The sequence below is a fragment of the Ptiloglossa arizonensis genome, chromosome 3, assembly GCF_051014685.1.
Source record: "Ptiloglossa arizonensis isolate GNS036 chromosome 3, iyPtiAriz1_principal, whole genome shotgun sequence".
Taxonomy (NCBI): Eukaryota; Metazoa; Arthropoda; class Insecta; order Hymenoptera; family Colletidae; genus Ptiloglossa; species Ptiloglossa arizonensis.
The window spans coordinates 3,331,131-3,347,132 of record NC_135050.1 but is presented as its reverse complement, the minus strand read 5'-3'; the positions used below and the strand labels follow the sequence as shown (position 1 = coordinate 3,347,132).

The 16,002-nt window shown below is 34.2% G+C and overlaps 2 protein-coding genes across 8 annotated transcripts in view; one reads left to right on the top strand and one right to left on the bottom strand.

The window, feature by feature from the left end:
• The first annotated feature begins 269 nt into the window (after positions 1-269).
• The window catches only part of LOC143144056 (uncharacterized), a 76,285-nt gene continuing 60,552 nt past the window's right edge, over positions 270-16,002 (top strand). For 4 of the 7 annotated variants that reach the window (XR_012991338.1, XR_012991337.1, XR_012991336.1 and 1 more), the window contains exons 1-2: positions 271-375; positions 3,600-4,689. Coding sequence is in view for 4 of the 7 variants with exons in the window: in XM_076306061.1 (XP_076162176.1) it covers positions 4,585-4,689 (105 nt within the window). In the remaining 3 variants the exon portion in view is untranslated. Of the gene's footprint in view, positions 376-1,110; positions 1,301-3,581; positions 4,690-16,002 lie in introns of those variants that run through there. The other 3 variants (XM_076306059.1, XM_076306057.1, XM_076306058.1) reach the window with 3 other exon arrangements.
• LOC143144057 (uncharacterized) overlaps positions 11,744-16,002 on the bottom strand; it is a 39,892-nt gene continuing 35,633 nt past the window's right edge. The window contains exon 2 of the mRNA XM_076306062.1: positions 11,744-11,966. Within this exon, the coding sequence (XP_076162177.1) occupies positions 11,885-11,966 (82 nt within the window). The 3' untranslated portion in view covers positions 11,744-11,884. The remainder of the gene's footprint in view (positions 11,967-16,002) is intronic.

Here is a 16,002-nt window from a genome sequence, read left to right as displayed (position 1 = left end):
GATAATACAAAAATTGTTTTTTAAAAATAGAAAAAATGGTTTTATATTTAATATAGATTTTTATATTTATTAAAAGACAAATATTTTTACATTTTCAGTAATTCGTCTCGATCCAATACGCAATGAATTCATGCTTCCTCGCTTTCCAATCGAACCGAGAAACGATTGGTGCTTTTTCTCGGTTGAGTTTTATTCTCAGCCGCATGAGTACGCTCTTGGGAGTTTTGCACTTGACGCCGCACGTTCTAGACTTTGTGCGCCAGTGCCAGCCGCTATCTGGGTTCGAGCTGTGTTGTTTTCGATGGTGTTCATCTCGAAACGGGGGTAACGCGGATCGACCTATTTTCACGGATATTAGTGGAAGTTTGTGCCAAGGTGTGAAAAACGACAAACAATGAATCTAATAAACGCGACATGTTGGTTCAAAAGACAAATTAATCATTACAAGATGTGTGCTACGCGTGATTTCGCGGCAAAGGATGGCTTCTTCATACTCAACTGTCTTCCATACTAGCTGCTACAAGAACGTATCGTGCGGATATCTCTTTTTTTAAATAGATCATCAAAATCCCCAGTGATTTTAGAACCGGATTAGAATATTATTTCACATCTTTTATCTTCAACGTGAAAGTGTTTAAGGTGTCTTTTGAATGCAATGTCGCGTTACTTTGAAAAGCATGCATGCGTGTATACCATTTTTGTCAATAATTTTTCAATACTTGGGATCGAGTGGCTATCTACTATTCTGTGCAATATTTGTATTATAATAGTTAAAGGTGCAAATAATTGTGAAAAAGAATCCGAAACGTGTATTTTTAGTGATAATCGACAGTCGCAATAATTTAAAGCGTCGAATCATTTTATATTTTACAAAAATTGTTTTTTTTTTACAAGGTTTTGTTTTTAGTATTCTATATTTTATTGTTTTTATATGATAAAAGTATAGAATTGTCCCGATAAAGAAAAATATGAACGTATATACCATAGGGTATAGGATCTGTAATATGTTCTTTGAAACTTGTTTGCAAAATAGATTTTCTTTTTGATAATTTTCGTTTTTTTTTACGAGCAACTAAGAATAATTAGTTAAGCAAGAATGTCGCGCGTATTTGACAAAGGTTTGCCATTTACACGGGCAGGGAGTAATTTCGATTTAAAATTGTACTATATAATCGAATTGCTGAATCAACGCGTAGAGACGTAGAAACACATAAGCGCGAAAAGTACCGTTTGTCAAAACGGTCGGTCGCGAATGCGACGATAATTTGCAACGTAAACGTCACCATACAGTTAGTTTCAGGTCAGTTACGAGTTGTATCGTCGATGTTCGTCGCGGAGAAAATACTAAATTGTATTACAGAAAATTGATGCTCGTACTGTCAGTAGCGTATATAAACTTATCGAGATCTGAAGCCAATTACTTCGAGAGGTCCTTTCTTTTTCTGATTTATTATGAAAATAATTTTCTCTGCTCTCGCGTTTGGTAGAAACTTCCGCCTTTTCACTCAATCAGGCAAATGCGTCTATATTGTTTATGATAAGTTTGCAGATATATGTCATTTTAAATAAAATTAGAACAAAATTAACAAATTATTTATACAAAGAACACCATTTTTAAAGAACAAGAAAAAATATTTCTTCTATGCTTTTGAATAGTGGTTCGATTAAAATATCAACAAATACGAAGCTCTTGTAAACCCCTTCTACATGGGGACCCGAAGCTGAAGCTTCATTAGTTTCATGGTAGATTCGTCCCTGCGTACAGCGTTAAAAGTATCGAGGTCGATTCGTTGTTGCACGGTGGACGAGTAGAAAATGAGTGCATAGCGAATTCGTCAGTCTGGTAGGCAAATCAGTAGACACTAGAGTACTTTTCATCAGCTGTGTAGCTGAAATAATCTTTTTCGCGGCTTGTAAAAAAAATTTTTGTAATAATCGATAACGTATTTTACCGCGCTAGAATTGTATACGAATCAATAAGGTAAATAGATTCAAAAGATTAGGTAAATTTCCAATTAAAGTACAAGTGCAAAGTAGAGTTATATACTGTTATAAAGCTGACCCAGATCGTTGCGATATGATATATTAAGAAAGTCGTTGCACGAGATAAATACACACGTACTCTTGTAGATTATCAAAACAGTAAACTTTAACACATTACATGCGACGAAGTATGGTTAATTATGTAAATGTTTATAACTTTTTATATTTGCAATTGATAGCAATTATAGTAGTGTGTGGACTACAATTTGTTTTACATATATTTTCCCGTTGTTTATTACCTTTCGATTAATAGTAAGGCAGTTCATATCACAAAAAATTAGTCGAAAGGATAGATCTTTAATCATTCTCAGCTGTTTCGTTCGATAGTTTTAAATAACAAGTAGGTTTTATGTTCACTCTTTTGTCAACAGTCAAAATTATCGTTTATGGTTAGTATTTTCCAAAATAGCTCGCGTGCGCGTTAACGGTAAAGTTGATTCGACACGAAAAAGTCGAAGTAAATCTTTCGATTATCTTTCGGCAGTCGAGATGTCGTTTACGTCGAGTCGAGGCAAACTCGATAAATATTAATGTTCGATTGTCGAGCGTGATCTTGTGAAACGATACATTTCAAATAAATACTTGGCAAATATTTTCTGTTAGTTTGTTCTGAAGAACGTACAGAAAAGGAATGCAAAGAAGCACGAGTTTCGGTCTAGACACGAGCTGAACCGTGTATCTAACTAAAATCACTTCCTCGCGTGCCTCTCACTTGCATCCAAGCGTTCCTATGGATTTTCATCGCCATAGACTGGATTCTGCATTCTGTATCGCTTCGTATCGAAAAATCGGTCACGAGGGGGCGCGATAGAGAAGGTTCGATGATAAGAAAAAGATAATTACATTTTTAAATTTAACGCAAGGTTTTACAATAAAATTGTATTTAAAATTATATTAGACCTCAGGTTTCTTATATTTTTTAATTCTTATAATACAAATAGACATTTCTTTTTTTAGTTAATTGTTAACTGTACCTTTATTATTAAATTCGACGAGTTACTTCACAGTCTGATAAACTTTTTGTACTAAGTTCAATAATTCGGAAAAGTGTACGGGTATCTATCAGCAAAGTTTAGGTATATCTATCTACTCTTGCGTTATCGAATAATCTCGGAATAATATTTGTTGAAATCATTAACAAATTTGTTGATACATTGAACAATGAATAAAATAATAGATAAAATATTTGTAGTCCTTTTCTTTTATAAAGTTTGTCACATTCAATAGAAGATAAAAACGAATGATCGACATATTTCCATGCATTAAGTTACTCTTAAATTTGTGATCGAATCGAACATTTCGATCAATTTCGTATTATAAAAATATTATATTGTTTTGTTTGAAACCTAATAGGTTGTCGGTCGACTATACGTTCGAGTTTGTATTAACATTAAAAGAATGGATGCGCAATTAGGAATGTAGTTTTGTACGATTGAGTTTGTACCGACGAAAAACCACAGAAATGGTTTACATTGCTATTTTCCAAGCGGAAGTGTGGATTTAAGTGGCTCGATCCTAAGCAAGTATTTCCGTTACAGGGCACTTTTTAATTCCAGATTTTCAATAACAAATTCATGGCACGAGAGAAAAGGACAGACTGATATAGAGGTCGTAGCGAACTATTGAATCGTGCATTAAGATTCTATGATTTCTTATCCTCCTTTCGACTTGATAAAAACCAACGGAAATCATTGTTCTCGTAATTTTATTCGTTCGATCGCAAAATTCAAAGTGAACCTCGATTAAGGGTGAAACGGACGTTTGTCGCGTGTACTTGTTGTTTACCACGAATACGAAAGTCATCGAGAACCATTCTGTTGTGATTCGCTCGTTACGACGCGACTCGAGGTTAAGAATTAGACGTTTTCCCTTCGTTGCCGACCAAAGGCGCTGGAGTCGCGAACTGGCAAAAAGGAAACTGTCGAGAACGTTTCAGATCGCAAACGGACAGCTCAAACGTATTTGGGGAAAGTAAAGGAAGGGGCGATACCTAGTGGTGAAACGAAAGATTAAAGCATACGATTCGCGCTTTGTGTGGACAAAAGAGGCGTCGGCAGTCAAAACGGCGGGAAAGTACGGCGCAAATGGGAAACGAAAAACAGAGGAGACCAAAAGCAGAGAATGACGGAAGAGGTGAGATGTCTGTAAAGCAAAAATAAAGGTAGGAGCAAAGCCAGAAAGTATACATACGTATAGTGCAAGGTGTTGAGCGGAAACTAGAGAAAGAGCGAGTAGTGGCATAACGGATTACGGTTCGCAGAGAAAATATGAAAATGAACGGAATAAAGACAACGTGAAAGATAGGAAAGCGATGTTGGATTGAAGTAGTACTCGATCGAAACGGGAAAAAGTGAGAGGATTGTGTCGGGAGAAGGACAGTAATACCGATTGGATGGCGGAGGAGAGGAGGAGAGCAGAAGAGAGGGGGAATAAGAGCGGACCGTGGAAAACTGGAGTTTAGGATAAGCGCGATAGCGAGCGAAGTTGTGAAAGCAAAAGGGAAGGTGAATTACCCTGGAGTTCGATGTTCAGAGACGTACGATGGCCGGGGCTCTGTCCGAGAATGCTCCAAGACCTGTCAGTGTCGTCACAGTAGGCGGTGCAACCGTCGATAACACTAGGAACAATCACCTCAACAGACCGCAGGTATCGTTTTCTGTATTACGTTACACGTTATTTGTTTTTTCGTCGTTTTAATTTTTCTATAAAAATTAGTCCGGGTCGAGAAACTCGTAGACCCGTTGTGTACATATCGATTACGTATTGTTTAAATAATCGTTATAATTGACCCGAAATTAAAATTAAATTGAAGAAAGAAATGTCTCGATCTACGATTAAACCGTAATACTCGTATGTTTTATGTAACCGATTATGCGGGAATATTTCGTGGGTTATTGGCGATACAAAGAGTTGTTTCATTTGGGAGAGGGACATTATGAGGTGCAAGTGTAGTGATTTTGTGTTAGAAATATTTGTTATCTCTGTTACTGTTATTTGTTTAGCGCGAGCGACACATTGACTCGTGTGGGTGGGTGGACACAGATTAGAAGCCACGTGAGATTGAATTTTACCGGTGAAAAATTTCAATTTTCGTGTTTATTGTTACCACATCGGTATTTGAGTTCCGATCGGGTTACGTCCGGTTGTGTTTGGATATGTCAAGGAGAGTCCCCTTCAGTGGTGGGGATTGTTTCTTGCAATTATTCAACTTTTACTGTAATTGAAACGATCTTTTTTCCTAGACACGATTCGAATAACATGTTATTAAAAATAGCCCGAATAAGGCAACGAACTCTGCTTTATTTCGTAATGGAACATTTTTAAATTATTTCGCATCAGTGATCGATACACCGGCACACGCGAGGTATCGCTTTGAAATTTCGGTTACTCGCTGTTCTGTCTCGCTCTTTCTCGGTGTATCGTGTTTACTGTTTTTGCTCGATGGTATTTATGTACATGCCAATAGTGGTGAGCTCGTGACTGGATCAAATCGTTTCGGATCCGTAACGTTAGTTTCGAATTGTTTCGAACGTTATTCGATATATTATGTACGATGTGAAAATCTTGGTCGGTCTGGAAACTCTTAACGAGACTCGAACATTTTGGCACGAATAATTTGTAATAATGAATTATTTATAAATTATTCATAGTAAATTATTTATAAATTATATAATAATTTCTTGTAAACAAATGATTTTATTAATTATCAATTTTAAAAAATATTTGCAAGTATCACCGTTTAATTTTGTAAACTTGACAAAAGTGATTATTCGTTTATTATCAAAAAAGATTATAAATTATTTATGCGTTACTCGTAAGTCCGTAAAGTGTTTGGAAATGTTTTGAAAACTGATAAAGTTGATTATTTGTTTATTAAAAATTATTCCGTTTGTATCAAAGCATATTCGAGCTACGAAGCGATCAAGTTTCGTCAAAAGTTTCAAGATTCATCAAGATTTTCGAGAACTTTTCGTATTAAATCGAAGCGATTCGAATTTTTACGGAATGAGAAGTTTTAGCGAGGAATTTAGAATAAATGAGAATTGATTCAAGGTATTGTTTTAATATATTTGGTACGTACACGTGTTTCTTGTTTTGAATATTCTTGGAGTCTAAAGACAATGCCCCACGCCGCAAGTTCACGCATCGCTCATCCTTACACACAACAACACTCATACTTCCATACGTGATAAGTCGATATATTAGGCAAGGATGTTACCGACTTACAGTCGTATTTTTTCACACGGAAGGAACTGAGAGTTTCAAATTTCTTGAAAAATATAGATTCAAAAGCCTATCGTTAAGCGAGTAAGGAATAGACGTGTTCGAAAACATATAAGCGGGGTTACTGTAGTCTTTTAATGAGTGTTGGTGTAAAGAAGATTTCAAGGTCGTATTATTTTTTTCCTAACGGAACGCAATACTTTCAAATTGGTCATTTTTAGAGCAACATATCCAGTTATGCACAAATTTGAATACGTTGTAGTCTTTAACATTTTAACGTATCTTGAATAATTTTACAAAAATTTGAATACTACTGATTTTATAGATGTTTGAAAAGTGGCCCTATATATATGGTAAAATATATATATTTTTCACAATATTATTATAGTACTAATATCTAGTTGGTTGTCTCTTCTGTCTTATGACTTCATGTGAACGGTTTGGTATGCCATGTATAATTTTTTTAAATATTCTTCTGATACACATTTCCATTCGTCTAATAATCGTTTTTTTTTCAATTTCATTATTGTTGTAACAGGCGTTTTTCAAATATTTCGATCGAGTTAATCACACAAGTTTTCAATTGGATTTAAATCTGGGAATTGAGATGTGGGTGCAAGACTTTAGGACAATTATACAGTAAATATTCTTATATTACTCTCGATTTATACTTTAGATCGTCGTCTTCATAGTACTTAAAACTATCACGAATATTCATATTATTAGCACTTTTAACCAAATTTTGTTTTAGAAAGTCCTGATATTTACGTTTATCTAAAATTCCTTCAATAAAATATGATTAAATTTCTTTTAATTTAAATTGCTCGTTCACCTTACGCCATATTGTTCTACGTTCATCCGATCCAAAAAGATTGAATTTGTTTTCATCTGCGAATATAACATTATTTCACCACGTTTTGTCTTTTGCGATATAATCTTTAGCGAAGTCTATCTATCTTTTTTTACGATTTTACGTCATTAACATACTGTAGGAATTTTATTTAATAAGTTAGCGATAATTGTAATATAAGTGTAAATACAGTTCTAGGATACACGTGTATCGAATGATGTAGTAGCAGGAACAAAATATTATCAACAAATCACACAATTAATGACTACGTTGACTACGTTGTTCCTTCTTTACGTGACGCAACACGCTTTTCCAAGGACTCTCAACGACTGTCCTCAAAGACTGAAAACTCGACTGTCCAAACGCTCTTCTTTCACACCTTATATTCTCACACGCATTTATTCCCTTTCATTCTAATTCTCAATCTCTCTCGCTCAATGCGTCTGCTCACGTACGCCGAAAATTTCCTAGTACGGTGCTATCTCAATCGCTCTTCTTTCACTCTTCACTCGCTCGTCTATAAAAACACTTCGGATTCTCTCCGGACAACGTGCAATCTCTTGCATCCTCTCGCATTACTACAATATGGTTTCCTTCTGGGGACCCTACTGTTGTAATCATTCCTTTTTAATTACGCACTGTACCTGGAGGAATTATTTTGCCAGATTCTTCAAATAATTCTGCAGTTAATTTTGTGGCGCTTTTCTTAGGATTTTTATTTTTCTACGAATCTTGGGTTCTTCACGATCATCTGATATCTTTGGTCGACCTTTTTGTGTAATTAACTCGATTCGATCTTCACACTTGTATCTCTTCGCAATATCTTCAACTGTACTTTTACTTATTTTTAGCAATTCGGCTATTTGTCGATATGATTTTCCGAGTCCGTGATGATAAATTTGATAAATTTTAAAAGTCGTAGTTTTGCCTTATCGTCCCATTGTTACGTCTATTATCAACAAAATCAGTAGTTATGGTAACAAGAATGTAAAGTATTCAGTTGTTATGGTAACAAAAGAATGTAAAGTATTCAGTTGTTATGGTAACAAAAGAATGTAAACAAGCGAAATGATAGACCAAATATAACAATTCGTTACCGAGAGTAAGCTACACATTGTGTCCGAATACTTTTTCGAGCTCAAATTTCAAAATTATTTCGTTTATCGCTTTTTACGAAAAAAAAACTATTTATATTTAGTATAGTATAGTAATAAAATGTATGTTTCTGTTAACTACAGTAAGTCTTTTAATATATTCAAAGAACAATCTATTCAATAAATTTATTATAAACAAATATGTAGAGCAATAATGTTCGGAAATCGTAGTGTCCGAATATTAATTCGAGTCACTGTGCGCGTGTAAACATAATAACTTCATTGAATACATTGTTTTTGAATATATTAAAACACTTATTGTAGTTTAACGGAAACATACATTTTATTTACTAAATATAAATAGTTTTTTACGTAAAAAGCAAAATATATGATATATATATACACACACATAAATTAAAAGATTTGAAGCCAACAATATACATATTATTGTTCACAAGGTAACTTTCGTCCGTGTTTACTATATAACACAGACACATGCCCACGTACACTACTATCCATAAGTCACAGGACACTACGACGAATTAAAATATGGGCAATTTTATTCTGTGAAATGACCTACATTACGAAATAAAATTACTATGCATTACATACGAATAATGTCTAAAATATATCATAAAAATTATATGTAAAAAATCTTACCAAAAAGTATATTATTAATCTTATATTTCATTTTCACTGATATGATAGACTGCACTAATAGTGGCATACTTTCATTTGCTTTTATCAATGTTTCAGGCTGAACTTCTGTTCAAGCCTCTTCTAACTTCTTCCATAAGTCTTTCTTTGATTTTGGTCACGTTTTTCTAACACTTTTGTTTAATTTATCCCATAATTTCTCAATCGTGTTGAGATCGGGTCGAGGCTAGATCATAATTTGTAATTCATTGTCTTCTAACTCCTTTAAATAGCCTTTACAAATTTTCGAAGTGTATTTGTGTATCCCGCATAAATACAAAGTTTCGTCCTATTAACACGTTGACTGGCGCGTGCCATGAATTTCATTTCCAATGAAATCTCCGTCAGGCCACGAGTGCCACTGCACCAAGCGTGAAAATTTTATCGATAAAACACACGATTCCAATGAAGCATTAGACGCGTATGCAAATTTTTTTATGCAAATGAAAGACGTCGAACAGACCGATCACCCGGATGTGGGTGACGCGACCCGACGAGAAATTTTTGTGTCATCCGAATATGGATGACGCGACAGTCAACGTGTTAATCTTCTTCCAGACGGCACTGCGTGATTACGAACAATGTTCGAATATCGTTTCTTCTTCAATATTCCTTGAATTTCTACTAATTCACCAGATAGATTTGCATCGAAGCACCGTCATAGCATTACAGACTGACCATCAGTTTCATACCACTCTGTTTAACCATCTGTCTTATAGTAGGAACAACACAATGGGGTATAAATTTTTCATTCGATTTTCTTCGCACAAAAACTCGTCGCTTTGTACCAAAAACTTCAAATTTCCATTCATTGGTCCATAATGCTTTATCTCAGTCGTTAACATTTCAATCTTTGTACGTTTTTGCCCACTGTAGCCGTTTTTTTCTTATTTTCTGTCCTTAAGTGTTGTTTTTTAATTACAACACAGCCGCGAATTTTACCTCACTGTAAAAAACGCTGTTTGATCATTGTCGTCCCAATTGGATCCTCTCGGTCTTTGTCAACTTTTCCGCTAATTTCTGCTGCTCTCAGTCTTCTACTGCGTTTGCTAAATGTTTGTATGCACCGATTCTCATTTTTTTTTTTTTTTTTTTTTTTTTTTTTTTTGGGGTATCCAGTTTTTCTTTTGTGGACAAAATCGTTAGAATCACTTCCTGATTGTATTGTTTATTGTAGATTTCAGAATGTTATATTTCGACGCAATTTCTCAAACAGAATACCCTTTTTTTGCAAGAGTAACGATAATCAAACGTTTTTGCACAAACAACTCTTTTCTGGGACTATTCATTCTGGTCATGTGCACTGTCCAACTAAATATGACGAAAAAGGGTCGACTGAGTCTTAACGGTTTCATTTCTTATCTTTGTTGAGTCAGAAACCTCTTAAGAGAGTTTATAAATATTCAAAGATGGTACGAATATAGTCTTCGAATAATTTCGAAATTCCAAACGAAAAAGAAAGGGCTTATCAAATTTCGTTCTGTCGAGTTGGATACGATATTAAGTGCATGCAGTCTTTTTTTTGAAAACATTTATTCAGACTGTACACGTGAGATATTAATTTTGATTTTATTATTGTAAAGTAAGTACACGTAACAAAATTCTACAATAAAATTAATCCAGAGAAGCGTATCTGTGTTCTAATAATCATTTTGTTCAAAATAAGCAAGTGTCCGGTGACTTATGGACGAGAGTGTATGTATAATTGTTCACAAGGTAACTTTGGTTTACCATTTAACACACACACATGCCCACACAAGTACCTCGTCGATATTCTAGATCGGGATGTTACCGATTTGCAGCTAATTATTTCTACTTATTTTTTGGCATATTTTTTTAACTGTACATCTATGTTAAATTTGTGGTTCGTGTATTATCTCTCTTTAAATTTTATAACACGAAATGGTTTTGTTAATAGATATGTCGTTTGCTCATTTGTGGGACAATATTCTATACTCACAATAGCTTCGCTGTATTTTTCGTGTGCAAAATGAAATTTAATGTCTATGTTCTTTTGTTGAGCATACCGTTTTTAATCAGACTGATCGTGCTTTGGTTGTCGATCAAAAGTCTTGTTTCTATCTCCTTATTGGTTAGAGTTTCTAGAATGTTTTTCAAATACACAAGTTCCCTGAAACACTCTGCAGCTGTTATTATATTCAGTTTATGTGGTAGATAGCGATACTATGGGTTGTCTACGTGAGCACCAATTTGTTGGACCATTTCCATAAAAAATTATCTATCTTGTGCTTTTTTGTGTAAAGGTATCACCATCAAAATCCTAATCGCACTATTCAATCAATTAATCTTTTTCGATTGTGTCTATTTTTAAGTATCGAATTTCTCAATCTTTGGTTCACTGTAAATACCATAAAATACAGTTTATATCAGTAACTGATAATTTTATATATTTTAAGATATGCTTCTTATTTAATTAAATTAAGTTCTACTCTGTTAGACTCATTTTATTCGTATTGCTAATCATCTAGTTATTACTTAATAAAACAAAAAAAAAGAAACAAAACTGACACTTCTTTATTTCACACACCAGTTTTTGGTACTTATTATACCACACGCCTATAATTCTTTTCCTAAACTACTCCTTTGTTCTGTCGATACGTCAGGGTCCAGTTATACCACCAACAGTAACGTCTTGTCTCGACGGATTTTCTATAAATCTGTTAGCATAATTGATCGTGAAAAAAATTTAAATATTACACACTACTTATTAATTTTTTCTAAGGAAATGATTTTTCAGGTTTTGTCACCTTTGCGTTTGTATTTGTAGAAATCACTATACACAGTTTATGTTGAAATATATTGTTTATTAGACAGTTATACTTAATATATAAATTACGTTCACTTCCACGTGGTCGTTCTCTCTCTTTTTAGATCTTTGTGTTGTTTACTCTCTTTCACTCATTTGACTCTCTTCTTTTGTCCTTCAGTCCGTCTTATATACAATATTTTAATTAGCCTAAGCACACGTAGGATGGAGCCACTCGCCTGTACCAATACAAATGTACATACAGTCAGTCACGAAAGTCTTTGTACACCCCCTAAAATGACACAAATTAGTAATAATTTCGTACAATATTATGTTTATGTATTAATATGTTTATGTATTATATATATATATATAATAATTTATATATTATTATATTTTATAAAGAATTTCGTTTAATTAACTTGTTCAACTGTTAATGGTTTCCAAGTATATATATATATATATATATATATATATATATATATATATATATATATATATATATATATATATGTATGTATAGAGCACAAATTTAAATAATAAATCAATATATTATCGAAGTAATCAAATGTTGTATTTCTTCGATACAACTTTAATTACAACTTCGATACTTGTTTAATTAATTATGTAACGCTTGGTTTATTTCCAAATACAATTCAGAGTACAAAGTTACGAGTACGATAGATACTCGTTGACTGTCAATAATTTAGTTGAAAATTGTTGATACCAATCTCCTCGCGATGGTGGTTTTTAAAAAATACACATACTATACTAGGAAATCCTACTATAGTAGGAAAATACTAAGGTAGGGGTTATCTTTAAGATTTTCGATTGGTTAGCAAAGATAATTTGGAACAAGGTCCTATTAGCAAAAATAAATGTTGATGTACAGCACAAAGGATGTATTAAAAGTCGTTAAATATTTCAAGGACAATTCTATATCTGAAAAAAAAACTCCGAAATGTAAAGTTCGATTACACAGTGCAATAAATTACAATTTTTTTTCCTGTTTTCTTTATTCGAGAAAAATAGAAGGTCATATAAATTCACTAAAACCAAGTACAAAAATACAAAATTTATTTACATTAAGTCATAAAAACAAACGATGTTTAAAAAGTAATGGAATTTGATCTCAAAGTAAAATTCGGACAGTAGGAAATTTTCATACAAAGATACATATGTTAACATTTTATTGGTAGTCCTTTGTTTACTCTTACAGCTTTTAATCGATTCGACATGGATCGTATTAGTTTCTCGCAATACGAAGGATCAATATTTGCCCATTCCCCTTTTAATTATTAGAAATAACGTGGCTTTTCAATTTTTTCTTCCAAGTACGCCCATAGATGTTCGATTACATTCTTTCAATGCTTTCTCTAAATCTTTAGCATTAGAAATAACGTGGCTTTCCAATTTTTCTTCTAAGTACGCTTATAGATGTTCGATTACATTTAAATCAGGTGATTGAGCGAGAATTTCGATTACACGTGGGCAATTATAAAGTAACCATAAACGAACATCATAAGCTCAATGCTTAGGATCATTGTTCTGGTAGAAATTATAACAATCGGCAATACCTAATTTTCCAACACTATCCGTTAAATTGTCCTTCAAAATCTGCAGATATTTTTACAGATTCATGATCCCATCAATAATGTGAAGATTTTCTGGTCCAACAGCTGACATGCATCCTCAAGTCATTATTTAACCTCCCCCATGTTTAAAAGTAGGTCGTAAATTATTTTCCTTGTACTACTCATTAGGTTTTCTCAAAACATAAGAGATCGGATCGAAAAATGTTAAATTTACTCTCGTCTGTATATAAAATTGTCCTCCACAATGAAAAATCGTTGTTTTTGTACAATTTTGTACTTTCATTTTTAATTTATGGCACGGTGAATTTAAAATATTTTGTACTTCGATTAGTTTGTCTCTTGTTATGGAACTTAATTTAAAATATGTTACCACGCGTTGGCGTTTTTCACGTAGATGGGTATGTCAGGATTATTATTTTTTAAAGATTTAAACGTATGTTGACAGTGAGTTTTTGAAGACGTTTCACACCGGAAATCACATTTGCAGCATTGTCAGTAGTGACTGCAACAACCTTGTCTTCTATACTCCACTTCACAAATACTCCTTGTAAATAGTTAGGAATCGTTACAATTGTTCGATTATCTGCTATTTTAGATGTTTCAATTGTACACGATTTCAGTTCGAAATTTGGATTAACCAAATGACAAGTAATTGTGGAAAAGGTGTCAGTGTTTATGCTCGTTCAAGTGTTCGTAGCTATGCCTACATCTTTACTTTTAATAATTCTTTCTTCACTTCCATCTTTTGTTTCTCAAATTTTTCATTCAAGAGCTATTTTTTAAGTTTTTGGACAAGGTAAAACGTATTTAGGATCGAGATACTTCATTAATCGTCTGAAACGTTTATCTTAAATTATCGAGAATGGCCGAAAATCCGTGATGATTAAATTTTAAATTAATTCATCAATTCGATGTTTCCTGTAGTTATCGTTGTTGTAAGATGGATAAACGTGATCGCTGTTAATTATACTATTTTTCCAGGCGTTGTTAAAAATACCATGTACTCTTGAATGTTTTACCATATTAATTGTACGCTAGTTAGATCAATCTTTTTTTCGCGAGAATCTGTCCAATCGATTCTCACGGAGATAGAATGAAAAACACACAAATTTATAGATTGCAAATGTAGCGACTATCACGCCTATGCAGGGATCTATAATACGAGATGCGTTCACTGTTGCGCTTGTTTCTGGTGGATTTCATTCGCTCTTGTCTAATGGTTCATGCGTGGCTGGATTTCATAAGGGGAAGTTTGGGATGAGCGCTTTTTGGACGAAACCGAGCATAAAATGTAGGGGCTGAAGTGTATAAACAAAGCCTAAATTATTAGCGGTTAATGGTCAGCCATTTTTGTAAGAAAACACTATAAATATTAATATTTTAAAGTGTCATTGGATCGACTTCGTTGTCGCTTCAAATTGTAGATTACGACGAGGAAATTTCGAAAGGCACCGAACCCAAACAATGAAAACGTGACGACTCTCGATATTTCATTTCAACGAATGGCTTCATCATCTCGTACCACCCGGAACGTTGCCAGTGCATCCCGATTGTGCAAGCTCGAATTCGAAAACTAGTCGTGTAAAACTTTTCAGTTCGTACTTCACATAGCGCCATAGAACATTCCTTAAAGTAACAATATATATATATATAAACCAAGCTCTCGAGTAAAGCAGTCTGCATTTTGAAGTCTACCTGTCGCCATGTCGTTACGCTGTCGGTTTCAATCCACCGTTTCTCGATTCCGAATAATTTGATGTAAAAGTTCTTAGTTTGGATTAGGTGATCGTCGCGACTCTCATCAATCCTCACTATATTTAACTTCGACGAATCAGGATTCGAGTCACACTCGAATCCTTCGCCAATAAGTTACAAATTGGAGTTTCTCCCGTCACATTTTTCGCGATCTTGCCAGGAAATTCTGCGGATCTTTCAACCTGAGGGACTGGTGTGCCGCACCCATCGATCGACAGCCACGGATCAAAGAACCACAGGTAAAGGAGATTTTCTCAGTTATAGAAATCTCTTCCCTGTTATCTTTTCGGACGAACAAACAGAAATATTTCGATCCAAAAATGAGTCGATCATCTGGAACCAACTCGCCTCTTCCTCGGGACATTTCGACAAAAATTGATATGCTGTTGCAAGAAATGAACCAGCAGAGACAACGAATGAACGAACTAACAATAAGTATGAATAAATTGGACGACGAGAACAGCAAGAGGACCAGAGACTCGAAGACCAAAGCGATAAACATTCAAGCCATCACGGAGGACGAGTCATCGCAAGGACCGAGACGACAACAGCGGAGGAGGACGAAACCGATATTTTTCGGAAGACGTGGAGGCTGACTTAGCCGACAAGGATGCACAGATAAGTGCCGAAGGACGGTCAAACACCCCAGCAATCGCAAAGGCAAGTGATGTAATCCGAATCATAGAGACACTACGCGGTAAAGGCGACATGGAAGTGGAGGAATTTATTCGGCTCGTTAAGATAGCCAGAACTAATTACCAGGAACCTCAACGATTGCTCCGCATGATAATAGCAGAGAAAATAACCGAGCATGCTAAAAGAAGTATCCGATACTGCGAAATAAATAGATACGAGGATCTTGTTATCATTATCCATTATTACGACCGAACGTGGTCAAATATTGGGCATCGCAAATCTACTACCTTGATCAAAAAGTTTTTGGACTTTATTCATAAAATCAAAAATACAAATTTATTC